This window comes from Chrysochloris asiatica, unplaced genomic scaffold, assembly GCF_000296735.1.
Source record: "Chrysochloris asiatica unplaced genomic scaffold, ChrAsi1.0 scaffold00181, whole genome shotgun sequence".
Classification (NCBI taxonomy): domain Eukaryota; kingdom Metazoa; phylum Chordata; class Mammalia; order Afrosoricida; family Chrysochloridae; genus Chrysochloris; species Chrysochloris asiatica.
The window spans coordinates 2,535,807-2,561,985 of NW_006408699.1; the positions used below are offsets into that span (position 1 = coordinate 2,535,807).

General features: G+C 39.2%; 1 protein-coding gene across 1 annotated transcript in view; it reads left to right on the top strand.

The window, feature by feature from the left end:
• Positions 1 to 26,179, top strand: part of PLA2R1 (phospholipase A2 receptor 1, 180kDa) — a 184,167-nt gene that overhangs the window by 39,253 nt on the left and 118,735 nt on the right. The window contains exons 7-10 of the mRNA XM_006872042.1: positions 5,892 to 6,065; positions 8,073 to 8,186; positions 9,470 to 9,619; positions 19,772 to 19,960. Of these exons, the coding sequence (XP_006872104.1) occupies positions 5,892 to 6,065; positions 8,073 to 8,186; positions 9,470 to 9,619; positions 19,772 to 19,960 (627 nt within the window). The remainder of the gene's footprint in view (positions 1 to 5,891; positions 6,066 to 8,072; positions 8,187 to 9,469; positions 9,620 to 19,771; positions 19,961 to 26,179) is intronic.

Below are 26,179 nucleotides of genomic sequence, written 5' to 3' on the forward strand. Positions count from 1 at the left end.
TCAATAAAGCACAGGTAAACATCTTTCTGATATTCTCTGCTTTCAGCCAAGATCCCTCATTCCACAGCCTCTTCTGAGTCCGGCTTGAACCTCTGGAAGTTCTCTGTCAATGTATAATTGTAGTCATTTGTGTATTACCTTTAGCAAAACTTTACTCGCATGGGATATCAAAGAGATTGTCAGATGATTTTCGCATTCCATTGGGTCACCTCTCTTTGGAATGGGTGCAAATATGGATCTTTTCCAATCAGTCAGCCAGCTAGTTGTCTTCCAAATTTCTTGGCACAGATGAGTGAGTGCCTCTTGTGCCGCCTAACTTTCTTGAAAGATTTCAGTTTTTATTTCATCACTTCCTGGTGTGTTGTTCTTTGTCAATTCCTTCAATGCACCTTGGACTTCCTCCTTCAGTATCATTGGCTCTGATCATATGCTTCCTCTTGAAACTGTTGAACATTAACCATTTCCTTTTGGTACAGTGACTCTGTGTTTTCCTTCCATCTTCCATGAGAACACTGAATGGTTTAAAATTAAGAAAGGTGTGCGACAAGGTTGTATTCTTTCACCATACTTATTCAACCTGTGTGCTGAGCAAATAATCCAAGAAGCTGGGTTCTATGAAGAAAAAATGTGGCATCAGGATTGGAGGAAGACTCATTAACAACCTGCCATATGCAGATGATACAACCTTGCTTGCTGAAAGTGAAGAGGACTTAAAACATTTAGTGATGATGATCAAAGAGCACAGCCTTCAGTATGGATTACATCTCAATGTCAAGAAAACAAAAATCTTCACCACTGGACCAATAAATAACATTCTAATCAATGAAGAAAAGATTGAAGTTATCAAGGACTTCATTCTTCTTCGATCAACTATCAACACTTATGGAAACAGCAGTCAAGAAATCAAAGAACGTATTGCATTAGGCAAATCTGCTGCACAAAACCTTTATAAAGTGTTGAAGAGCAAGGATGTCAGCTTGAGGACTAAGGTGTACCTGACCCAAGCCATGGTATTTTCAATAACCTCATGTGGATGCGAAAGCTGGACAGTGAATAAGGAAGACTGTAGAAGAACTGATGCTTTTGAGTTGTGATATTGGAGGAGACTATTGAAAGTGCCATGGGCTGCCAAAAGAACCAATAGATCCATTTTGGAAGAAGTGCAGCCAGAGTGCTCCTTGGAGGCCAGGATGGCCAGGCTTTGTCTTTCATACTTTGGACATGTTGTCAGGAAGTACCAGTTGCTGGAAACGGATATCCTGTTTGGTAAGGTGGAGGGTCAAAGAAAAAGAGAGAGATCCCCAATGAGATGGAATGGCCAAGTAGCAGCATCGATGGACTCAAGCGTGGCAGTGGTAGTAAGGTGGGCCTAGGATCCGGCATTGCTTTTTTCTGCTGTGCATAGGGTCACTATGAGTCAGTACCAACTTGATGGCACCTAACAACAACAACAACAACGCCCCCAGTGTCCATTCAATTGAGAGCAGCCCACACCCCCATGGAAGCATCCTTTCAATTGATTGGTTGGTCTCAGCCACTCATCATAGAGTTAACTATGTCTGTATTACATTACATCACCATGGGATTAAACACATCTCAACTGCTAACCTTTGCAAATCCTGGCCTAGTTAAGTTGACAGAGAACCCTAATACATGTAGCAATCAACCCTCTACCTTAACAAACTATTACAATTAGCCTTAAGATTAAAATAGATAATGCACAACCAATGGAAATCTATTAACATAAACTGGATTATGTAATTTGCAACACTTACAGGATCATCTTTAAGTCTCTCACTGTAAGTTTTGCTGTTTAATATAAGGAATTCAGGCAGATTACTTAAAACCAAACAAAGCCCTGTATTCACATAGTTTAATGCATGTCTTCTTGAAAGGACCAGACTAACTCTTGGGAAATGGAAATTGGATCAACTGAAATACACTCTGAACCTTTTCTTACCATGTATATGATTCATTCTTAGGGCTTGCTGTCAAATCTTCTCCCATGGCAGGAGATGAGAACTGGATAGTCCATTTCCAGGACTAACTTCTCTCTCTTCCCTGACTCTCCTGACATTTTACTATCTTTTAGTAACCAAGGGCTACTCAGACCTATCATCCTGTAAGAGCTTTGAATTTTTTCCTCTAAGTCAGTGTTTCCCAGCATCTACTTCATTAGAATCAAGAATATGTTAATAATTCATGTTCCTGAAACCCACCCTAAACCTAATGATTGAGAATCTGAGACTAAGAACCAGGAATCAGCACTTTTTTACAGGTCATCTAAATGATTCTTTTGCATTGACTCATGGTCCCAACTGTCAGACTGGATGAACATGGCTTACCATGTTGATGTCTGATCTGCATAGTATGTTTCATCTCAGGGATGGTCAGGCTTTTTAGCTGAAGACAGTCTTTAAGGACTGAATCTCAATCAGCAATTGCATTCAGAAGGGCAGGATACCAAAACCAAAAAACCCACTGCCATTGAATTGTTCCAATTCATATCAACCCTATAAAGGGTTTCCAAGGGTCTAAATCTTTCAGGTTCAGAAGCCTCATCTTTTCCCCAAGGAGCCACTGGTGGGTTTGAACTGCGGCCTTATGGTTAGCAGCACCACCAGGGTACCTTCCCTTCTCTCTTTCCCCGTACTTTCTGTTTCTTTCCTTCACATTTTTTCTTGTCTTGTGTCCTCCTTCAATATAGAACCCTTTCATGAATGCATGTATCAGTCAGTAAACTGTACAAACAACCTTAGATTTGTATGCAGTTTAATAGTTTCAGGTTCATTCCATTCTGTGGAAAGCATGTTACAACTAGACATGAAAGTAAACTGGCCATATTCCTATAGGAACCATGTAACACAGTATTGTGAGAAAGAGAAAGCAAGAAAGATTATATTATCACTGAATTAAAGTTAAGTATGTTCCTCTGAGTCCCGGAGTGGCACTGTGGGTTAATGTGCCAGACTGCAAAGCCATTTGAACTGCAAGTTTGGCAGTTCAAGCTCACCAGCTGCTCCTTGGAAACCCTATACAGGGTCGTTATGGGTTGGAACTGACTCGACAGCACTAAACAACAACAAATGTTCTCTTGAAATTATTGCCCTGACATATTTTTAAACCTTAACCCAAAAATAACACTGAAGACTTAAAATCAAACAATTGTTGCTGTTAGTCACTTTCAAGTCAGTTCTGACCCATAACGACCCTACACATAACAGAACAAAACACTGCCCTGTCCTGTGCCAACCTCACAACTGTTGTTCCATTTGAGCCCATTGCTGCTGCCACTGTGCCAGTCAGTAGTTTAGCTTAACTAGTAAACCAAGCAATAGTTTAGCTTCACTAGTAAAAAATGTCGGCCGTGAGCGTTATACTCTTTTTAAAGAACTGTCTCTATGGGATCAAATTGACAGCAGCAACTTAAAAGATCAAATGGGAAACCAAGGAGGCAGTGAATTTATGTTAAAGGGGAAGGAATAACTGAAAACGAGGGTCAGAATAGTTGTACAACTTGAAAAATATAATCAGTGTCACTAAATGGTACGTGTAGAAACTGTTGAATTGGTGTATATTTTGCTGTATATATTCTTCTTTTTTTTAATGTTTTATTGTGAATTATGTAATAGTTTACATGGGAGAACATTAGCTTTACATTCATCCTATTGTATATCGTTTCATTGCCATGGTTACAATCCCCTCCATGCATCATCAACCAACCAAAGGCTGTACCCTACAATCCTGCCCCCTGGTGTCAGCACACAGCCCCTCTCCCTCTCTGGGTCTAAAATCCCCAGCTGCTCCATCTCTCCACATCATCGTGTCTGCCTCCATCTCTGGAGTCACTGCTTCTCTGGGTAGGGTCTCGCACTCCACTCTTCTCCCTTGATGGTCCTAGGGACCTCCGCTCCTAGACAGCAAAGTGAATCACTCCCCTCCTTTTGCTACAAAATGTCTACCTTTACATTTCCAACCCTCACAATCAGTCCTGATATTCACTATTGTACCACAAAAGACCTATCCCCATCTCATTTCATCAGACCCACCCAGACAGACTGGATACTACTCAGTGGAGATTCTACCTTCCTCCACGCCCTCTGGATTAAAGGTTCCCTCTTAAAAGCTTGTAAGCCAGTCACTTCTTGCTATTGTAGCCCCCGCCTCCCATTTTGGGTAGCCAGTGTCCAAACTGCCCATCCCTGTCTGTTCTGTGTATGGAGGAGGTTATACATTCTTAACAGCAACAAAATTAATATACTTAAAAAAAAATAATCATGTTTTTTTTTTTTTAATGCATGACTTCTTAGAGCCTTCAGTTAGATAATGTACATTGTGAATTTCTCAGAGAAGGCTATCATTTATGTTCCAGATTTCCTTGAGGAACATCTTAAAGATATAATACTCTCTGGACCACATTTTGGGAAAGGCTGTTCTACATTTTAGCAGGTGGCCTGTTATCTTAGTTCTCTTGTGCTGCTCTAACAGAAATACCACAGGTGGAAGGTTTTAACAAACAGAAATTTATTCTCGGACTGTTAGGGAGGCTAGAAGTGAAATTCAGAGTGCAGAGTCTGGGGGAAGGCTTTCTCTTTCTGTCAGCTCTGGAGAAAGGTCTCTTTCCAGCATCTGTAGGTCCAGCATCCCTTGGCTTCCTTGATTCCTGTGTCTTGGCATCATTCTTCCTCTAGATCTGAGAACTTCACAGTGCAGGAACCTCGCTCCCCACCCCACCCTCACCCTCAGTCCAAAGGAAGCCTTTCACTCTTGCTGTTCTTTCTTGGTGGTAGTAGGTCTCTCACTTCTCTCTCCTTTTCTCTTTGTAAGATAAAAGATGTCGTATGCCACACCACTGGGAAACTCCCTTACATTGGCTCAGGCTTGTGATCAGATTAACACAACCCACCCTTTAATCTTCTTATTGGTTGATCACATTCAATCACATCATGGGGAATCATTATGTAACTGCCACATTACTTGCCAAACGTCGAACTGCCAAACTACTGAGGGTCGTGACCCAACCAAGTTGACACATATTTTGGGGGAACACAATTTGATTTGTGACACCTACCTCTTGGTTACACTCATGCTACAATATGATTTATATTTTCTGTGACCGAAAACTCTTGGGCTGAGGTTGATTTCAGGTAATTATTGTGGCTGCTTAGGTTTTGGGTTTTGATTTATACTTGAAGCAAAAGTACCCAACCTTGATCTTCATTTTCGGTTATTTCAATAAACTTCACATTTCAGATATACATTTTAGACTTCACTAAATTTCTTTTTAAGCATGCTATGTAATCCTTGTCCAATATCTTACTGTAGATTTTTCTTCTCTTTGACTTGACTAAAAGAATGTTTTTTCTTAAATAAATGTGAATGTTCCTGTTCTCTGTGTTTATTTGAAAACTTGTGCTCATTACATACTCATATTTCTACGTTCTCCCTCTTGTTTCTGCTAGCATTTTGGTAATTAAGAAACAGCCTTTCTAGACAGACTCTGCAAATAAGCTTTTAAATCCATACAGTTTTTTTAAATATAAGTTGTAAATGACTGCTTTTTGAAGAACTTAGATCTGTTGTTTTCACAAATACTTTACTTCTATTCCCTTCTTTTCAGAGATTGGTTTCTATTATTTTCCCATAAAAGATTAGATCTTTTGAATTGATGTTGTATTGAATTTCTTTAACAAATCTTAAAAGAGTTTAATCATGGGTGCCAACAGAATAACAGTAAAAACTTCATCATAAAGACTTAAGACTACATGAGACACTGTCGTTTTAGAGATTGCTTGTAAGTTGGGTTCACTGCATTAAAATTTGCCTTAGAAATACTACTGTTATGATAAAGCAAGATTGCAGTGAACATTTTTAATGGACTTTGTTTCTAGCCTCTACAGAGGTCGGCTGTGATGCTGTATGGGAGAAAGACTTCAATTCACACATTTGCTACCAATTCAACTTGCTTTCATCTCTCTCTTGGAGTGAGGCACATTCTTCATGCCAGCTGCAAGGAGGTGCTTTATTGAGTATTGAGGACGAGACTGAAGAAAATTTTATAAGGAGTAAGTAGGTGAACGATGCACATTGATTTAAATGCAATTAAAATGACTATTCAATTATGTTGAACTAGAGGGCATCTAACATGAACACAGCTTTAAAATTTTTTGAAAGTGTCTCAAAATATGTCACTTTCATGAAAAGTTACTGACCCTGGTTTTTTTTTTTTTCCCCCACATTTTATTGCACAAGTTGTTGTTAAATGCCATCGAGTTGGTTCCAACTCATAGCAATTCTATATAGGGTTTCCAAGGAGTGGCTGGTGAGTTTGAACTTCTGACTTTGCAGTTCAAACCCACCTTAAGGTTGAGTGCTTACCTTATGGCACCACACCATGACTTCTAATTTTTCAAATTCAGGTATATGGAAAGAAAACAAAAGCTAACTCTCTGATAATTCTACAATTCATACATAACCATGTTTCTGTGTTGTTGTTGGTAAGTGCCATTGAGTTGGTTCCAATTCATAGCAGCCCTGTGTAGGGTTTCTGAGGAACCACTGGTGGGTTTGAATTACCGACCTTGTAGTTGGCAATCCAACACTTATCCTACAGTGCCACACCAGGACTCCATGTTTCTCTATACAAGCATGTAAATGGATGTATATATACATAATACCTACAACAAAATGGTATTGAATAAATTCATGAGACAACTGTTATTAATAATAATAGTTAAGAGCAAGGACTTGGGTTTGAATACCATTTCCCTCACTTACCAACAGGCTTATCCAGGCATATGACTAAAGCTTTCTATTCTTCAACTTTCTCTTCTCTAAAGTGGAGATAAAAATAGTACCTACCTGTTGATGGCATGGATTGAACATCATAATGCAGAAAAGTAATTGGCACGTAGACACTCAAAGTGTACTGTTAACCATTTCACAAACTGTGAATACATCTAGTAATCTGTTTATTTCCTTAAGTGCATTTAATGAACATGTGTCCATTTTATACAGATCTTCATCTGTTTGCACTATACAGAGATTCAATTATACAAATAGTATGTTTATTTTAGAATAATATTTATTATTCAGGTACACAAAGAGAAAAACCAAAAAGACCCCATAATTCCACCATTTTGACAACCATATTTCTTTGCACCAGCTCACCAGTGCACGTCAGCATCATAGTATCTGTAGCAAAAACAATATTGAATTAAAATATGAAGCGCAGTGGTGCATTGGTTAGGATCAGGGACCACAGAGCCAGCCTGCTATAAAAACCTCTCCCACGCAATGGTGAAGAAACAGTGGATGTTCCCACCCCTGCTGTATAAGGTTTTTCTGAGGAGCAGCTAGTAGATTTGAACATCCACCTTGAGGCTAGTTGTCCATGCTTATCCTATAGTGCCACACTAGGACGCCTTCATATACCTTCTTAAATTTGAAGACAAGCCCCCTTCCACCAACACTTTCCCCTTTCTTACCAGATTTCTAAAATTAAGCATTTTAAATGTTTAAATTTTTAACAGTGAAAACATTTCAAAACCACTGAAAAGTACAGAACATGATAAGTACATGGACATGTACCCAGTATACAGATTTAATGCATGTCCTCCTAGTTTCCTTTCTCAGGATCTGAGAGTAGTGAAGACCTGAGTCCACAAACTCAGCCACCAGCCACAGGAGAAGGAAAGAGAGGCAATTTCTAGGCATGGTCTTAACACTTCTTTATTTACCCTCTAAACTCTTAAATAAGTGAGCTCACACAAGTTGGCCTCAAATGTGTAACCATGTATCCTTAGAAACTGATGGTCATTGAAAATCACCATCTTTGGATGCTTGGATTAAGCTCTTCACTATGAAATAACTGCTCTCAGTGAGCTTTAAGGAAAGGTTGGGTTTCTCAAGACGGTGGATCTTGCTGTATTATTCTGAAATGCCAAGGAGCTAGAGTTTCCTGTAATTTACTGGGATTAATTCATAACTCCATGGCCCAAGAGTCGGAAAACATGAAATAAATGCAGTGTTGATTTTTTTTGGTGTGAAATTCTGCAATTCTTTCATTTCAGAGCACTTAAGCAATGATGCAGTGGCAGTGTGGATAGGTCTAAATCAGCTGGATGAAAATGCTGGCTGGCAATGGTCAGATGGAACACCACTCAATTATCTCAACTGGAGCCCAGGTACCCAGAGCAATTTGTTTACCTGATACCTGTGGCATCACCCCACAGCCTTAAACAGTAGTATTTCCCACGTATATAAAAATCACATTATTCTGAAAGTGACTTTAAAGTATTTTTGAACACCCATTGGATTTTTATAAGGTAACCCTTTCTAGACAAGAAAAGGAAGCCAAGAGGTAAATTAGTTAGCCAATGTTGGGATATAGTTTGGGTCAGAGACCCAATTCTAGTCAGTTGTTTTAAAAATTAGCAACACCTTGCAAAATATTTCTCTGCTTAGAACAATAAAACTGACTCTTGTAGTCTTTGGGAAATAATTTAATTCTTATGCCAGGAGTTTGATTATAAATGCATAGTTATAATAATGTCTTACAGATTTTACTATATGAGAGTAAATAAAAAAGTATTGCTATAGAATCATTGAACTTTTTATTATACAAAAATATCAAAATGTGAAGCTATTGTTTCTCAACGTAGTCTCCAACTTAGATCTATACACTTCTGAAGGCAGTGTTTCCATTCCAGAACCTTCCCTGAAGAATTCAACACTCTTCAAATTAAACCATGTCAAAACAACAGTTTTGAGTTCCCTGAGGGACTAATATCGTGTTCTGTTTAAATATCCTTTAAGTTTAAGAAACAAAAAGAAGTCTGAAGCGGGGAGAATAGAGCTGTTGGGTGGATGGGGTTTCCCAAGGAAAGAGTCCTTGCCACCCTCACAGAATGTGCATATACATTGTTGTGATGGGAAAAAAATGTCTCTGCTTGTTTTCCTGGCTTGTTCCTCACCAGTGTAGTTCTCAATTTCCTTAAAACTTCTTCATTAAAAGCCCCATCATTTCTTGTGTCCTTCAAGAAACTCTATCAAGCTTACCCCTTGGTGTTCACCATGCAAAAAACAAAAAACAGTTAGTTACCTTAACCTTCTAAACTGACTTTACTGCCTTGAATTTAACTGGCCCAGCAGATCTTCTCAAAAGTCACTATTTTTATTGGACATTGTTTTGGAAGGCACCCTAACAAAATTAAGACAAGTGTATTCCTGAGAGAACTAATCTGCAGCCATCTACTCATTGCAAGAACATGTGTAATCATGTTTTGTTTTAAATAAACCAGTGCATGTATGAACTGGAACCCTAGTAAACGTACTTTTTGACTTTTTAACATCAAGGTATGTCCCCTTGATGTTAAAACTCTATTTCAATACATATTGAATATTCAATAATATTGAATACATATTTGCGTCTAACCATAACAATAAAATCCACATTTTGTATTTTCAGACATAAACTTTGAGGCATTTGTTGAATATCACTGTGGTACATTTAACTCATTCATGCCAAATGCCTGGAAGAGCCAGGATTGTGAGTCTGCCTTGCCCTATGTATGTAAAAAATACTTAAACCACACTGATCACGATGCAGTAGGTAAGTGTTTTTATTCAAGTTGTTCTTGTACATTGCTTAACTGTCATCTGAACATGCTCAAATTCTTCTATGTTCTGGTAATAATTTATCATTTAAACTCAGCTAAGGTTGACTCCTGGTGTGGCGCTGTAGGATCAGCACTGGTCTGTGAACTATAAGGTCAGCGGTTCAAACCCACCAGCAACTCCTCGGAAACCCTAAACAGGATTGTTATGGGTCAGAACTGACTTGAAGGCATTTAGCAACAACAGCAAGGCTGTTTTCTATTCCTGTGAATAAATAGGAATAACTAAATAATACCTGGCATTTCAAAGGCACCATGAATTCCAAAAATACAATTAGGTTTTTACTAAAAACTAAGGAGCCATCATGGTAGGATAAGGGGTTCTGAATTGGGCTGCGAATCACAAGGTCAGCAGTTGAAATCCACCAGCTGCTCTGTGGGAGGAAGATGAGGCTTTCTGCTCCCGTAAAGATTTACAGCCTTGGGAACCCTCTTCAGGGTCACTGTGAGTCAGAACCGACTAGACAGCATGCAGCAGCAATCTAAAACTAATTGTGGAGATGGAGCAGCATTTCCTTCGGTTTTCTATGAGGTTGTCATGAGTCAGTGACCATGAGAAGGTAACAACAATAAAACAAAATAAAATAAAACAAAATAGCCTGACCATCTAAAACATTTCATTCCTCTCCTTAATTTTTTTTTTTTTTTTTTTTTTTGCCTACTCAGTCATCCTACCAGAAAAGCAGCATTTGCTTCCTTTTCTATTCTAGTTGTGAGTTTGATTTGTGGTGCCCCTAGAACAAGGGTGGGGAACCTTTTTTCTGCCAAAATTTATGACATCATTCACAGATCATACAAAATTATGAACTTAAAAATTAGCCTGCTATATTTGGTCAAGGGAGTCCTGGTGTCGTCTTGTAGGATAAGCACTGGGCCATAAAGACAGTTTGAACTGCAAGGTTGGTGGTTCAAACTCACTAACCGCTCCTTAGAAATCCTATACAGGGTCTCTGAGTTGGAACTGACTCGATGACATTTAACAGCAACAACATATTTGGTCAGACACTTAATTAGATTAACCCACTCCTAACGTGGTGGCTTAAGGAACTCTGGTAGCGTAGTGGTTATGAATCGGGCTGAGAACCACAAGGTTAGCAGTTCAAAACTACCAGCTGTTCCGCGGGAGAAAGATGAGGCTTTCTGCTCCCGTAAAAATTTACAGCTTCGGAAACTGTTCACAGGGTCGCTGTGAGTCGGAACCGATTCCATGGCACATAACAACAACAACAACAATGTGGTGGCTTAAACTATGGTTGCCTTGTCAGGGCTAGACCAGATGATTTCATGGGCCTACTTATACAGCCTGCAGACCATATGTTCCCCACTAGTGCCCCAGAAGGTAAATAAATCAGAAAATAATTTTCTGAAATTCTTTACTTCCTCAAATTTCTCCCAAACTCTATGCTCTTATTAGTAATACCCCCATAGCATACAAAACATTTAGGTGTAATTAAGACTTAAGTAATGCCTAATTACAGTCTGGACTCCTGGTGTGGCACTGTAGGATCAGCTCTGAACTGTGAGCCATAGGTTGGCAGTTCAAACCCACCAGCTTCTCCTCAGAAACCCTGTACAGGGTTGCTATGAGTTAGAACTGACTCGATGGCACTTATCAACAACGGCAGCAAATATAGTCTAGTACCTGAGGTCCCGACTCGATGGCACTTAACAACAACAACAACAACAACCTGAGGTCCAAATATTTCTGTTTATAAGGTCTATTGCTTCCTTCCAGTTTCTGTGGGAATGAATTATTTAATTCAGAAAGTAAAGATAAGAAAATAACTATATTTAAAAGAAGCATAATTAAAAGTCACTGTAAAATAATAAGCTGAATTATCATTTTAAATATTTCTAGATCGTGCCTGAAGATTTTAAACAGATTTGTTGAGGGATGTTATAAGTATACTTGGGCAACAATTTGCAAATTTATAAATTGCTGGAAAGTACAGAAAATGACAAGGGCTTTTATATAGAAGTTTAGGGATACATCAGTTAGCCTGTAAACGGCCTGTGCAAGCATTTTGCTTATCTTTCAAGGCTAGAGACAACTTGTATAAAAACTTTCTTTAAGAGTGGCCATACTTGTGCCTTCTATTCTCTCCATCCTCCCCAAGTTAGTGCACGAGGGTGTGTCAAAAATTATCTGCACCTAGCTTATATTAAAACGTCCATCCATGTCCATGGCTCCACAATGTGGAGCATGTTCCTGAAATGATTCTATCAAATAGAGGAGTGACAGTGGATTATGTGCAGGTCATTTGCAAATCAGCCATGGCTGTCTGTGAAATAACCCAAAGTAGACTTGGATTTCGAAAAGTTTGTGCTGGATGAATACCAGAACAACTCAGGGAAGAGCATAAACAGAAGTATTTGGACATCTGCAAACAAAATTTGGACTGATACTTGAAGGAAGATAAAACATTTTTATTAAGAATCTGTTACTGGTGACAAGACATGGATTCATCACGATGAGCCTGACAATGAATGGAAGAGTTTGGAATGGAAACATCTTCAATCGCTGAACAAGAAAAAGTTTAAAAGTCAACTATCAGCTGGAAAATTGATGCTTACAGTATTCTGGGATGCTCAAGGGCCAGTGTTAGAGCATTATCAAGAAAAGGATTCAACAATCAACAAAGCTCATTACAGTGAGATAATCACTGAAGAGCTGAAGCCTAAACTTGGGATTGAATGCAGAGGACTGCTATCCAAGGGCATTGTGACCTTGCAGGACAATGCATGTCCTCACATCTCTGACCACACTGTTGACACTCTGCAAAATTTTATTTTGAAGTGTTAAAGCATCCTCCCTGCAGTCCTGAGCTTGCTCCATTGGACTTTCACCTGTTTGGTCCCCTGAAAGCAGCCCTTTGAGGACGAATATTCACCTCTAATGAAGAAGTGAAGACAGCAGTGCATTCATGACTTGCAGCTCAGCCTAAAACATTTTTTAATAAGAGAATATGAAAGATAGTTGACAGATGAACAAAGTACATAAAATATCAAGAAAATAATGTTGAAAATGATGTATTTCTCTTTTCTAAAAGTCGATGAAAAAAAAATCTACAGTCAGAATGCAGATAATTTTTGGCTTACCCTGGTAGGTTAATTCATTACTTTGAGCTCAGCTCAAATGTTACCTACTTATTAGGTCTGTTAGTAGAATATAGATGGAGCTCAGTCTGTAACCTGGACAGAAGTCTCTTCTGTGCCATGAACCTAGATTTGAAGGGGTGTTCCACATCCCTCTTTTTGAAATTTACTGATTGTTATTGTAAGAGTGATTTCTTCTGTGTGGATTTATTTTCCTTATGTCTTTTAGATGGTTGTCTATTTGAGAGATAGGCTTTTAGACCCCAAAACAACCCATGAAACGTAGTTGGGCACTATCTGTTTTGTGTTTGCCATTCCATAGCTTGGGCCTCTACTTGTGTGATCTTTTAAGGAAAAGGTTTGTAAGCAGAACCGAATCAGTAGGAATACTTGGCAGAAAGGACCACTAACCATGACAAAGAACCAAACTAGTTTCTAAGGAATAGTGGTTTCTTCAAAGTACATGATCATTTACATAATGAGTGGCATTACATGGAGTAAGCATTTGGCATATATTTCATAAAATTGTTTAACTTTGACAATAAGCTTGTCTTACTATGGTGGCTTGGCATGGAGCTATGATGCTGAAAGCTGTGCTACCGCTGTTTCAAATACCAGCAAGGCCTTCCATGTAGGTTTCAACAGAAGTTCCAGACTAAGAGGAAGTAATAGGTGGTCCATTTCTGAGGGATTAGCCACTGAAAACCTATCAAATCTAGCAACAGAACACTGTCTGATATGGTACTCAAAGATGAGCTTCTAAGCTTGGAAGGCACTCAGAATGTAACTAGCTGGCTGCCTCCTCAAAGTCTAGTTGATCTTAATGAGATGGATGGTGCGAAGCTTTCAGGAACTTCATTTGCTGATAGGGCACAACTCAAAATGAGAAGAAACAAATGCAAACATCCATTAACAATAAGAATATGGAATGTATGAAGTACGACTCTAGGAAAATTGGGAGTCATTAAAAATGAAACGGAATGCATAAAGATCGGTACTAATGAGCAGAAATAGACATATAGTATCGGCCATTTTGAGTTGGACAGTCATATGATTTACTATTCCAGGAGTGACAAATTAAAAAAGAATGGAGTCATATTCATCATCAAAAAGAATATTTCAAGACCTGTCATGAATTCTATGCTGTCTATGATAGGATATCTATACACCTACAAGGTAGACCAGTTAATACAGTTATTCAGATTTGTGCACCAACCACCAAAATCTTCTGTGGAAGACCACAGAAGAATTGATGTTTTTTTGAATTATGGTGGTGGAGGAGAATATTGAAAGTGCCATGGGCTGCCCATAGAACCAGCAGATCTCTGTTGGAAGAAATGGAGCCAGAGTGCTCCTTGGAGGCCAAGATGGCCAAATTTCATTTCTTATACTTCGGACATATTGTCAGGAGGGACCAGCCGCTGAAGAAGGATATTATGCTTGGTAAGGTGGCGGGTCAGAGTGAAAGAGGAAGACCCCCAATGAGATGGATTGGCAAAGTGGCAGCATTGATGGACTTAAGCGTGGCAACAATAGTGAGGTTGGCCCAGGACAGGGCGGTGTTTCGTTATGCTGTGCATAAGGTCGCTATGGGTTGATACCTACCAACCTGATGACACCTAACAACAACAACAATATTTGAAGAGATGAGAGAAAAGCTTGATATTATAGTCAAAACAAGGGTCAACTATGGAATATTGACTATCAGTTGTTCTTAAGAAAGTTCAGACTGATGTTTTCTGCATTTTTCATTATTTTGCCTATGGAATCCTTCAGTATTTCAGTTCAAGGCTTGAATTTTCTCTTCAGTTCCCTCAGTGTGAGAAATGCTGAGTGTATTCTTCCCTTTTGGTTTTCTAACTCCAAATCTTTACACATTTCCTTATAATATTTGAGTTTATCTTCTCGAGTTGCCCTTTGAAATTTTCCATTCAGTTCTTTTTCTTCTGTTCTCCTCATTTCTTCTATTTGCTTTAGTATCTCTACACTGGAGAGCAAGTTTCAGTGTCTTCTGGCATCCATTTTGGTCTGTTTCTTCTTTTTTGTCTTCTTAATGACCTTTCACTTTCTTCTGCTGTGATGTTCTTGATGTCATCCCACAACTCTTCTGGTCTTCAGTCATTAGTGTCCAATTCATCAAATCTGTACTTGAAATGATCTCTAAATTCAGGTAGAATATGTTCAAGGTCATATTTAGTCTCTAATCAAGTTGTTTTAATTTTCTTCAACTTCAGCCTGAATTTGCATATGAATAATTGATGATCTGTTCCACACTTGGCCCCTGGCCTTGTTTTAACTGATGATATGGAGCTTTTCCACTGTCTCTTTTCTCAGATGTAGTCAGTTTGATTTCTGTGTGTTCTATCTGGTGAGGTCCATGTGTATAACCATCTTTTATGTTGTTTAAAAAGATATTTGCAACGAACAAGTCATTGGTCTTGCAGTCTATCATGAGATCACCAGCAACCATTTTGGAAATATTTTCAGCAACGTTATACATTCATGTTATCTTAAAGATACTGCTTGACAATTTCTGCATTCTGTAGGGGCCGCATTTATTTGGAGTGGACATAATTATATATGTTTCCAGTTGGTTGGCCAGGTAACTCTCTTCCAAATTTCTTGGCATAGAATAGTAACTGCTTCCAGCATTGCATCACTTTGTTGAAACATTTCAAATGATATTCTGTCCATTCCTAGAGCCTTGTTTTTCACTAATGCCTTTAGTGCAGCTTGTATTTCTTATTTCAACACTATTGGTTCTAGAGGATATGCTATCTCCTGAAAGGGTTGAACATCAACAAATTCTTTTTGGAACAATGACTCTGTATATTCCTTTCCTCGTCTTCTGATGCATCCTGAATCATTCAGTATTTTGCCCACAGAATCCTTCAGAATTCTATGAGCAAAATATTGAATGATAAAAAACAAAGTCTAAATTTTTTCTTCAGTTCTTTCAACTTGAGAAATGCTAAGCATGTTCTTCCCTTTTGGTTTTCTAACTCAGATCAACTATCAACACTCCTGGAATCAGGTGTCAAGAAATTAAACAACATATTGCATTGGGCAAATCTGCTATACAAGACCTCTTTAGTGTGTTCAAGAACAAAGCAAAGGTGTCAGCTTGAAGACTAGGGTAGGCCTGACCCAAGCCATGGTATTTTCAGTAAACACATATGCATGTGAAAGTTGGACAGTGAGTAAGGAAGACCCTAGAAAAATTGATGCATTTGAGTTACAGTGTTAGAGGAGAATGTTAAAAGTACCATGGACTGCCAAAAGGAACTCTGGTAGCGTAGTGGTTATGAGTCGGGCTGCTAACCTCAAGGTCAGCTAATTCGAAACTACCAGTGGTTCTGTGGGAGAAAGACGAGGCTTTCTGCTCTCGTAAAGATTTACAACCTCAGAAACTCTATACAGGGTCACTATGAGTCAGAACCAACTCCGTAGCACACTACCACCATCAACACAACCATCGACTGCCAAAAGAACAAACCAGTCTGTGTTGGAAGAAGTATAGAAAAAATGCTCCTTGGAAGCCAGGATGGCCAGACTTCAGGTATATTGTCAGAAGGAACCAGACCCTGGAGAAAGGATAATCATGTTTGGTAAAATGGAGGGTTAGAGAAACAGAAGAAGACCCCAATCAGATGGATTGGCATAGTGACAGCAGCAGTGGGCTCAGACGTACCACCGATTCTGCGGTTGGCCCAGAACTGGGCACTGTTTTGTTCAGTTGTGCATAGCATTGCTATGAGTTGGTACTGACTCGATGGCACCTAACATTTCTTTGACTATTTTGTCTTCAGTAGTCACATTGCTCAATTTGAAGATATGGTGCTGTAGGATAAACATTGGACTTGAAGGTCAGTTTGAATCACAAGGTTGGTAGTTCAAACGCACTAGGCATTCCTTGGATACCCTGTACATGGTCACTATGAGTTAGAAATGACTCGAAGGCACTAACAATAGCAACAACAAAGCTAAGTTAACCTTGTTAGCTGTTTATTTCATATCTTTGACATATCTTTCATTTTCTGTGACAGAATCTGAGTCCTGATTTTTATCTATTATTAAATCTTTTCATTTTAAATTATCCTTAGATTTGTAAGTCACTTTACTGCCTCCTCGCTTATTATTTTCATGGCTCCTCTTAAATCCTTATTTTAACTATCTTCTTTAATTTTTATTATATTTCATATTTTTTCTTCCTTTTTTCACTTCCAAAAACCCTTTTTCCTCACTCACACAGACTTTCATTATAGCTGTCTTGTCCTTCAGTCAGTTACATTGTTCTTTCTTTTATTTCAAACCTCACTTTTGCCTTTCTGTCTCTCTTATTCATTAACATTTAAAGTTTACTTTCCCTCAAGCCTTCCAATTTACTACATGATCTCAAGTTTAGCTTTTATTATCCTTCAGATTCTGGCATAATCAGACATTCTATTTTAAGATAAAACTGCTTTCTCCTTCTCTCTTAAAAAAAAAGAAAGAAAAATCTTGTTACCAGTCATTTCGCCTTCTCTCTCGCTTTTCAGACCATTGTTAAAACTTTCCATTTAGTTCTTGAAAGTGTTGAAGAGTTTTCAGTGAATCAGCAATTTAGAAATTACCTATAAATTACAACTTACCCATGTCTATGATTAATATATAATTCCTTAAAGTGGAAGACTTGATAGAAATTATGAAAGTAATGCAGAGACTAATAAAATCAATTAAAAAGAAATGTTAGAGAAAAATATGTGTATGCAAAATGATTAGCCTTCTCTTCAAAGAGCTTTAGATATAACATATAATAATCTTGTTGTTGGTAAGTACTGTAGAGTCAGTTCCAACTCATGGCGACCCTGTATAGGATTTCTAAGGCTTATTAAATCTTGCTGGGAATGAAAAGCTTCATCTTTATCCTGCAGAGCGCTTGGCAGGCTTGAATCACTGACCTTGTGTGATTTCAGTCCAGTGCTTATCATATGGAACCACCATGCTCCCATAATAATCTTGAGACATAACAAAAGTTAACATAAACTCAGAGACACAGAATTTTTGTCTTGTAGACAGATGACATAGAATAAACAGTACGCTAAGGAAAAAAGACTTAACAAGATTTAGCACATTTTGTTAAGATATTAACATATTTCATAGCTTTACAGATCCAGGAATGTATTCTGTTGAACTCTTGCCTTCAAAATAGATTGTGCAATGAGTAAAATGAACTCTTTAACTTAATAATTAAAGAAGATTTTGTTATCCTAAAGTGAAAAACACAGTTCTTTGTTTGACATTAGAGTTTTAATGGGGTTTTTTCTGGCTTTGTTTTTTGTTTTTGTTTTTTATCAATTAACCTAAAAAACTATGCTATTACTAAATTGGAGACAACCTCATGGACAAAGAGAACCAAAATGTATCACACACACTACAACGTTTCCCTCCAATGTCCACAGCATCACGGGATTATTTTCCTGTAAGTCCAGCAAAGGCCACCTGAGTGACAGCACCAGACTCTGAGAATGACACTTCTGTTGAGACCTACTTGTCATGCCTGCTCTAGAGAACTGACCAATGTTTCAGACTCTTGTCAGCTGAGTGTAAATATCTACACCTCTGTCTTAATTACTAAGAGCTTTGGTGATGAAAGAGGAGGCTTTTTGCTCCTGCAGACTGACAGCTTTGGGAATCCTGTATTGGGTTGCTATGAGTTGAAATCTACTAGATGCCAGTGGGTTTGATTATTTTGGTATTTTGGTCTTGATTACTTATTTCTGTTGGTGCAATGGTCAAGTGCTTGACTACTATCCAAAACGTCAGTGGTTCAACCCCACCAGCTTCTCAGTTGGAAGAAAAATGTAAACAGTCTAGGAAACTCTGTAGGTCTTTCTGTTTTGTCCTGTAAGTCACTATACCTTGATAGCAATACCTTCAGAATGGATTTGGGCTGTAATAGAAGCAGTACAAGTGTGTTGTGTTAGTAGAAATGTATTTTCTCACAGTTCTGGAGGCTACAAGTCTAAATCAGGGTTTAAGTCGTGTGGATTCCCCCTTTGCCAGTAGTCTCAAGTGTTCTATGGCATCCTCACAAGACATTTGTCCTTGTGTATACATAGCTCGGACTTCCGGCATGGCACAGTGGATCAACACTGGACTCTGATCCACAAGGTTAGCAATTCAAACCCACCAGGCGCTCCTTGGAAACAAGGTCACTATGTGTTAGAACCAACTCAATGACACTTAACAACAACACACATAGCTCAGTGTTTAAATTGCTCAGAAAAGATTAAATTTAGAACACATCCTATACTCTACTATGAATTAATGTAACTAAGAAAATGCTATTTCCAAACATGATTATATTCATAGACATATGGGTTAGGGTTCCAGCATATATTTGGGGATACAATTGAATCCATAATACCCTCCCACATATTATGTTGTGGTTAAGTGTTATAGAGTGGGTTCTGACTCATAATGACCTTGTTTCTCAGGTTGGCAAATCTTTGCAGGAGCAGAAAGCCTCCTCTTTCTCCCTCAAAAGGGTTGGTGAGCTCGAACTGCTGACCTTGTGGTTGACAGTACAGTGCTTATCCTTTGCAGCCACCATGCTTTTCCCCACATGCTATATATAAAAACCTTGAAATACCATGTAAATTGCTTTCCATAATACGTTATTATTATTATTAAGCTTAAAATGGCCTTAAGAAGTGGACAACTCTGTCCAAGTTTCTGCCTAGTCCTGACTCTCCACTTTGGTCATATGACTTCTGTTGAGTCTCATGATCTTGGTGAACTTTAGCTATCACTTCTGAAAAATGAAGCATTGAGATGGAAGTAGATACTCCTCATCTCTAAGGATCCAGGATTCTGTGATGTGTGTCATATGCTTGTGTTTTACATTTTTAAAGTAATCATATATTGATAACAATTTATTATTAAGACTAACATGTAATGAAATGCTAAAAGAATTGTGAAAAATAGCATTGTTTTTTTGGTTCAAGGGAATGAAGATGTTTGGAAATATTATGCTACGTACTGTGAGCCTGGCTGGAATCCTTACAATCGTAATTGTTACAAACTTAAGAAAGAAGAGAAAACCTGGGATGAGGCTCTGCAGTCTTGCCAGTCTGATAATAGCACATTAATAAACATAGTTTCATTAGCAGAGGTGGAGTTTCTTGTAACCTTCCTCGCAGATGGTGAGTGTCAACTTCCTTTGATTTTAGAAATATGAAATATACTTTGGCAACTATTTTTATCAGTAGGATTGAAAATAAATGTCAACTGTTTAAAAGTGCCGTGGCGCCATAAAATAAGCACGTGACTTCAAGGTGGGTGTGATTAGCAAGATCAGTGGTTCAAACTCACCAGCTGCTCCTCAGAAACCCTATACAGGGTCGCTATGAGTCAGAATCGACTTGACAGCACTTAACAACAACATTTAAAAGTGATTATTTATGGCATATATACTATACCTGAAGTTGCTGAATCTTTTCCAGGTGTGAAAATTCATTGGATTTTTACAAAATACATGCTTGAAAACTTTGTAACATAGCTTTGCCCTCTTTTTTTAAAGAGGGCAAAGATTTCTGAAACTTCTAATAAAAGACCTGAACCTGTAATTTAGCTTTATGGCCACTAGATAGCAATAGTGTGCTGACATGTATCAAAGCCCTAAAGGGAATGCCTTAGGCAAATTGTGCCATTTAAATGATTTTAAGCTATGAAAATGGACAGTGTATTTGATGTAGTGGCTTTCAAGCTGAGTCTAATATTTAGGAGCTCCAAGCTCTTAGGCCTCCACCCAACTGTAGCCCATGAGAGTACTTCTGCTACTTACTACCTATTCATATATTTAACATAGAATTCTGCTGAAAAACAGAAATCAGTGATGTCTGAGTTAGCGAGTGCTGATACAACAGATACCACAAGTGAATGACTTTAACAAACAAATTAATTTTCTTACGGTATTGAAGGCTAGAAGTGTACATTCAGACCACTGGCTTGAAAGGAAGACTTTCACTCTCTGTCAGTTATGGAGAAAGGTCTTAGTCTCTTCAGCTTTTGCTTTGTGGTTGCTTGGAGATCTCTATGTGTCTTGGCATCTAGCTCACCCTGTCTTTCTCTGTGCTCAGTTTATTATCTTTTTATATCTCAAAACAGATTGAATTAGGATTTTGGAGTCCTGGTATAGCGCTGTGGACTGCACAGGACTGCAAAGTCGGTTTGAACCTCAAGCTTGGTGGATCAAGCTCACCAGCCGCTCCTCAGAAATCCTATATGGGTCGCTATGGGTTGGAACAAACTCGACGGCACTTACTAACAACAACAACAATCCTACCTTTTTAAACAAAGAACCCATTCCGAATTCTTTTTAAACAAAGAACCCATTGGCTGTAAACCCAAATGGGATTATAGCCACAGACTTGTTGGTAGGTACCATGGAGTCATTTGCTCCTCATGACCCTACGTACAATAGAATGAAACACTTCCCTGCCCTGCACCATCTTAACAGTTACTAAGTTTGAGCTCATTGTTGCTGTCACTGTTTGCAGTCATCTTATTGAGGATCTTACTCCTTTTTTGGTGACCCTCTACTTTACCAAACATGATGTCTTTCTACAGGGGCTGGTTCCTCCTTTAGATATAATGTCCAAAGTATGTGAGATCAGACCAAGTCTCACCATCTTTGCTTCAAAGGAACGTTCTGACTAACTAGGACAAATTTATTTGTTCTTCTGGCAGTCCATGATATATTTAGTAGTATCCACCAACCAATAGAAGTTAGAATTTACAATACATATTTATTGGGAACACAGTTCAGTCCATAACATTCCATTCTTTATCTTCCAAAAATCCATGCCCTTGCCACATATAATAAGGAGCTCTGGTAGCGTAGTGGTTACGAGTAGGGCTGCTAACCTCAGGGTCAGCAGTTCGAAACTACCAGCTGTTCTGAGGGAGAAAGATGAGGCTTTCTGCTCCCGTAAACATTTATAGCCTCAGAAACCCTGTACGGGGTCGCTATGAGTCAGAACCGTCTCTGCGGTACATAACAACAACAACAACATCACATCACCCCATTAGTCTTTAATCAACTCTAAATCCAAAATTTTGGCTTTTGAATCATCGAAATCAAATATGGGTAAGACTTTAGGCATGTTTCATCCTGGGGGGAAATTCTTCTTCATCTGTGAACTGTGAAATCTAGGAGATAAGTTGTCTGCTTCCAAAGTACAATCGTGGCACATGTACAAACCAGACGTTCCCATTACAAATGGGAGCAATCAGAGGAAAAGAAGGAATAGTAGACACCGAGCAAATCTCACACTCAGCAGTACAAGTTACCTTTTTTTTTTTCACATATAACACACCCACTTAAATAACACACATGCATAGAATGTGCACAACATGCATAGGAAACTAAGACACAAGAGGGTTGTGTAGCTTGCAAAAAACAAAATAGGACACATAGCTTTCCAGACTTGAAGATCATCTTCTTTTCTCTGAGACCGTCTAGACCAGGGGTGAGGAACAGCTGGCCTGCAGGCTGCATGTTGTTGTTGTTATGTGCCATGGAGTCGGTTCTGACTCTTAGCGACCCTGTACAGGGTTTCCGAGGCTGTAAATGTTTACGGGAGCAGAAGGCCTCATCTTTCTTCCACGAAACAGCTGGTGGTTTCAAACTGCTAACCTTGCAGCTCGCAGCCCGATTCGTAACCACTACGCTACCAGAGTCTGCAAAATCATGGACTGGCCCTGCAAGGCAACTGCAGTTACAGCCATCACTTTGTTGTTGTTGTGCTATTGAGTCAGTTCTGACTCACAGCAACCCTGTATAGGGCTTGTGAGGAGTGGCTGGTGAGCTTGAACCACCGACCTTGCAGTTCAAACGACTTTGCAGTCCAGCGCATTAACCTACAGTGCCACACCAGGACTCTAGGGGTGAGTTTATTAAATATTTGACCAAATATAGCAAGCTAATTTTCAAGTTGATAATTTTGTATGGTCCATGAATGATGTTACAAATTTTTGCTGAAAAAAAGGTTCCCCACCCCTGGAGTCCAAAGATGTCAGCTTGAGGACCAAGGTGCACCTGACCCAAGCCATGGTATTCTCAATAACCTCATATGCATGTGAAAGTTGGACATTAAATAAAGAAGACTGTAGAAGAATTGATGCTTTTGAGTTATGGTGCTGGAGGGGAATATTGAAAGTGCCATGGGCTGCCCATAGAACCAACAGATCTCTGTTGGAAAAAGTGCAGCCACAGTGCTCCTTGGAGGCCAAGATGGCCAAACTTTGTCTCTCTTACTTTGGACATATTGTCAGCAGGGACCAGTCACTGGAGAAGGATATCAAGTGTGGTAAGGTGGAGAGTCAGAGAAAAAGAGGAAGACCCCCAGCGAGATGGATTGGCAAAGTAGCAGCATCAATGCTCAAGCTTGGCAACAACAGTGAGGTTGGCCCAGGATCAGGCAGTGTTTCATTCTGCTATGCATAAGGTCGCTATGAGTCGGCACCGACTCCATGGCACCTAACAACAACAGCAACAACCCCTGTAGTCCTGGTGTGGTGCTGCAGGTTAAAACTCTGGACTGCAAGGTCAATTTAAACCCCAATGTTGACAGTTCAAGCTCGCCAACCACTCCTTGGAAACCCTGTACAGGATTGCTGTGAGTCAGACTGACTCAATGGTACTTAGTAAGAGCAACCCCTGATCTAGGCAGTGGTCCTGCCCTCCCTCTGGGTTCTTGGTGGATACCCCTGACCCTAGTCTTCAACTCCATATACAGGCCCACTGGGGTAGCAACTCTGCTCCCCTACCTTTGGTGTTGCTAGGTGCCGGTGAGTCAGTTCCAACTCATAGCAACCATGTATGTGGTCTCCAAGGAGTGACCGGTGAGTTTGAACCACTGACCTTGTGGGTATCAATCCAGTGCCAAACCAGGACTTCAACCCCCATCTTTAAGTGGCCCTATTCTCCTAGTCTACTGAGTGGCCTTTGGTCTTGGCAAACCCCATTTCTCTGCCCCTTAGGTTGTATCCCCATCCTTCTAGCACACCTTAACTCCCAATTCTAGAACAGGAAAAGTGAAGATCAGCTTTTCTGAAAAGTAGGAAGCTATTGCCCAACCCTTTGAAATCCAGGAGACTGAGTCCCCTCTCGATAAAACCCAGGAGGCCTGTTTCCTATGCTCTTCACCACAGCTCTGCTTATCTCTGAGCTGCTACAGAGATGGGCCTTTTCTTTTGTTGGAAGATGACAGATGTATCTCCTTTAGCCTGTTTTCTGCCTGTAAATTCCAAGAGACAGAGCATTCTCTCCTTTCATTCTTTCTTTGGCCTCTTCAGCCTTAGTAGATTGAATTTCTGATGTAGTAGTTGGTTAAATCTATCAGTCACAGATGTAATTTCATTTGTAATTTGAAATTTTTATCTTTCAGAAAATTTACATCCCCATTCGACCCTTCTTTTTTTGTGTACAATTCTATGAGTTTTTGTTTGGGTTTGCTAATTGTAATTTCAGTGAAAGATTACAAAGCAAATTGTCCATTTATCAGCTCATATACATTTTGTTTTGTGACATTGATTGAAATCCCCATCATTCAGCAGTCTCCTTTCAACTTCTTCCTTGTTTATTATTTCCCTCAATCCTTCTTTCCTATTTTTTTCCTGCCTTCTGAGCTTTATCCCAGGGCAGATGCTGCCGTTTTGATCTCGTATGTTGATTGTTCTACTGAACAGATATATGCTTCTGGTGGTGTTGTTCACCCTCTAGGTCTATCTATTGTTTGGCTAGGCTTATTCTCTTCAATGGAGTCCAGGTATGGTGCTGTAGGATAAGCACTAAAATACAAGAGTCTGTTTGAACCGCAAGGTAGGTGGCTCAAACACACCAGTGTCTCCTTGGAAACGCCATACAGGATCGCTATGAATCAGAATAGATTCAACGGCACTAAACAAACAACAACAATCTCTTTAACAAAAGTTTATGTACCCATGTACATTGGACAAAGTAGCATACATGCCAGTAGTTTGCCCAACAGAATTTTCCAAACCTTTGTTTGCGTTTTGCACATTTCTTTCAACTTTTTTTATTGTGAATTGAGTGACAATTTACAGAGCAGATCATCAGTTTTACATTCAACAAATCCTATACTTTGCTTCATTGTATGGTTGCAATCCCCTCCATGTACCAACAGTTAACAGTATTTGCCTCTATTCACTTATCTATTGTATTCCTCCCTGTGTCTTCTGTACCTTCACCTTTCCTCTACTAACCTCCCTCTTGTTTATTGCCGCCCTGCCACCTGTGTTAACATGTGTCTACCTTCTAGCCTGGGAATAGTTTTCCCTTCCCCCTCTGTAACCATCATAGATTGTTTCTTTTATGTAGAAAACTTTTTTTTTTTTTTTTACAACACTGGTCTCATACAATTATTTGCCCTTTTGTGATTGACTAATTTCACATAACATAATGCCCTCCAGGTTGAACCATGTTGTGAGGTGTTTCACAGATTCATCATTAGTCTTTAATGTTTTGTAATATCCCATTGTGTGTTTGTACCAAAGTTTGTTTAGACATGCTTCTGTTGATAGGTATTTAGGCTGTCTCCATCTTTTTGTTATGTCTCGTGTAGACAGCATATTGAAGGATCCTGTTTTCTTATCCATTCTGCTTTCTATGTCTCTCTCTTCTCCACCTCCATACTACAACTAATCATACTCATGAAAGTTTGTAAGTCAGCCTTTGTAGGCCCACCCCATTTTTTATAGCCCAGGTCTAAATTTCTAGTCCTTATCAAGCCATTATACGGAAGAATCAAGGTTGTTCCTTGATACGAAGAATCCTTCCATTTCTGGTTGGAATTTTGAGTCAGTGCATTCATAGGCAAAAGTCTAGTGTGTCATATTGTAGCAGTTTGCACTTATTCTGAGTATAAAACACTTTTATTTTCCTTGATTTGAGTTCTGGTCAACTAGCCATCCAAAGTAGGTCAAATGGATACTAGCTGTAAGTTTGAGAATTCACACACATCTCCCTACACTTCAGGCCAGCTGGTCACTTCACTCTCAGCCCTAGCTCCCAGGGGCTACGGCAGTGCCCATGGGCTCAGGAGTTCACACATCTTCCTAAACTTCAGACCAGCCAGCCCTTCTTCTTCTCTCTCTCAAGGACAATAGGTGCTAATGGAACATGGTTAAACTCAATCCATGTCTTTATTGTTGCATTTCCCCCACTTCCATTCACAAGTAGACCCAGGTGGCCACCAGGAAGCATGTATTTCTCATGGGTTTCCTTTGTGTTTCAGCCTTAGAAGGGGGTTTTCCCTGATGATGACTTTTCTTTCTTTGATGCCTCCAAATCAAATTGTTGTTGTTGTTGTTAAGTGCCATCAAGTTGGTTCCGACCC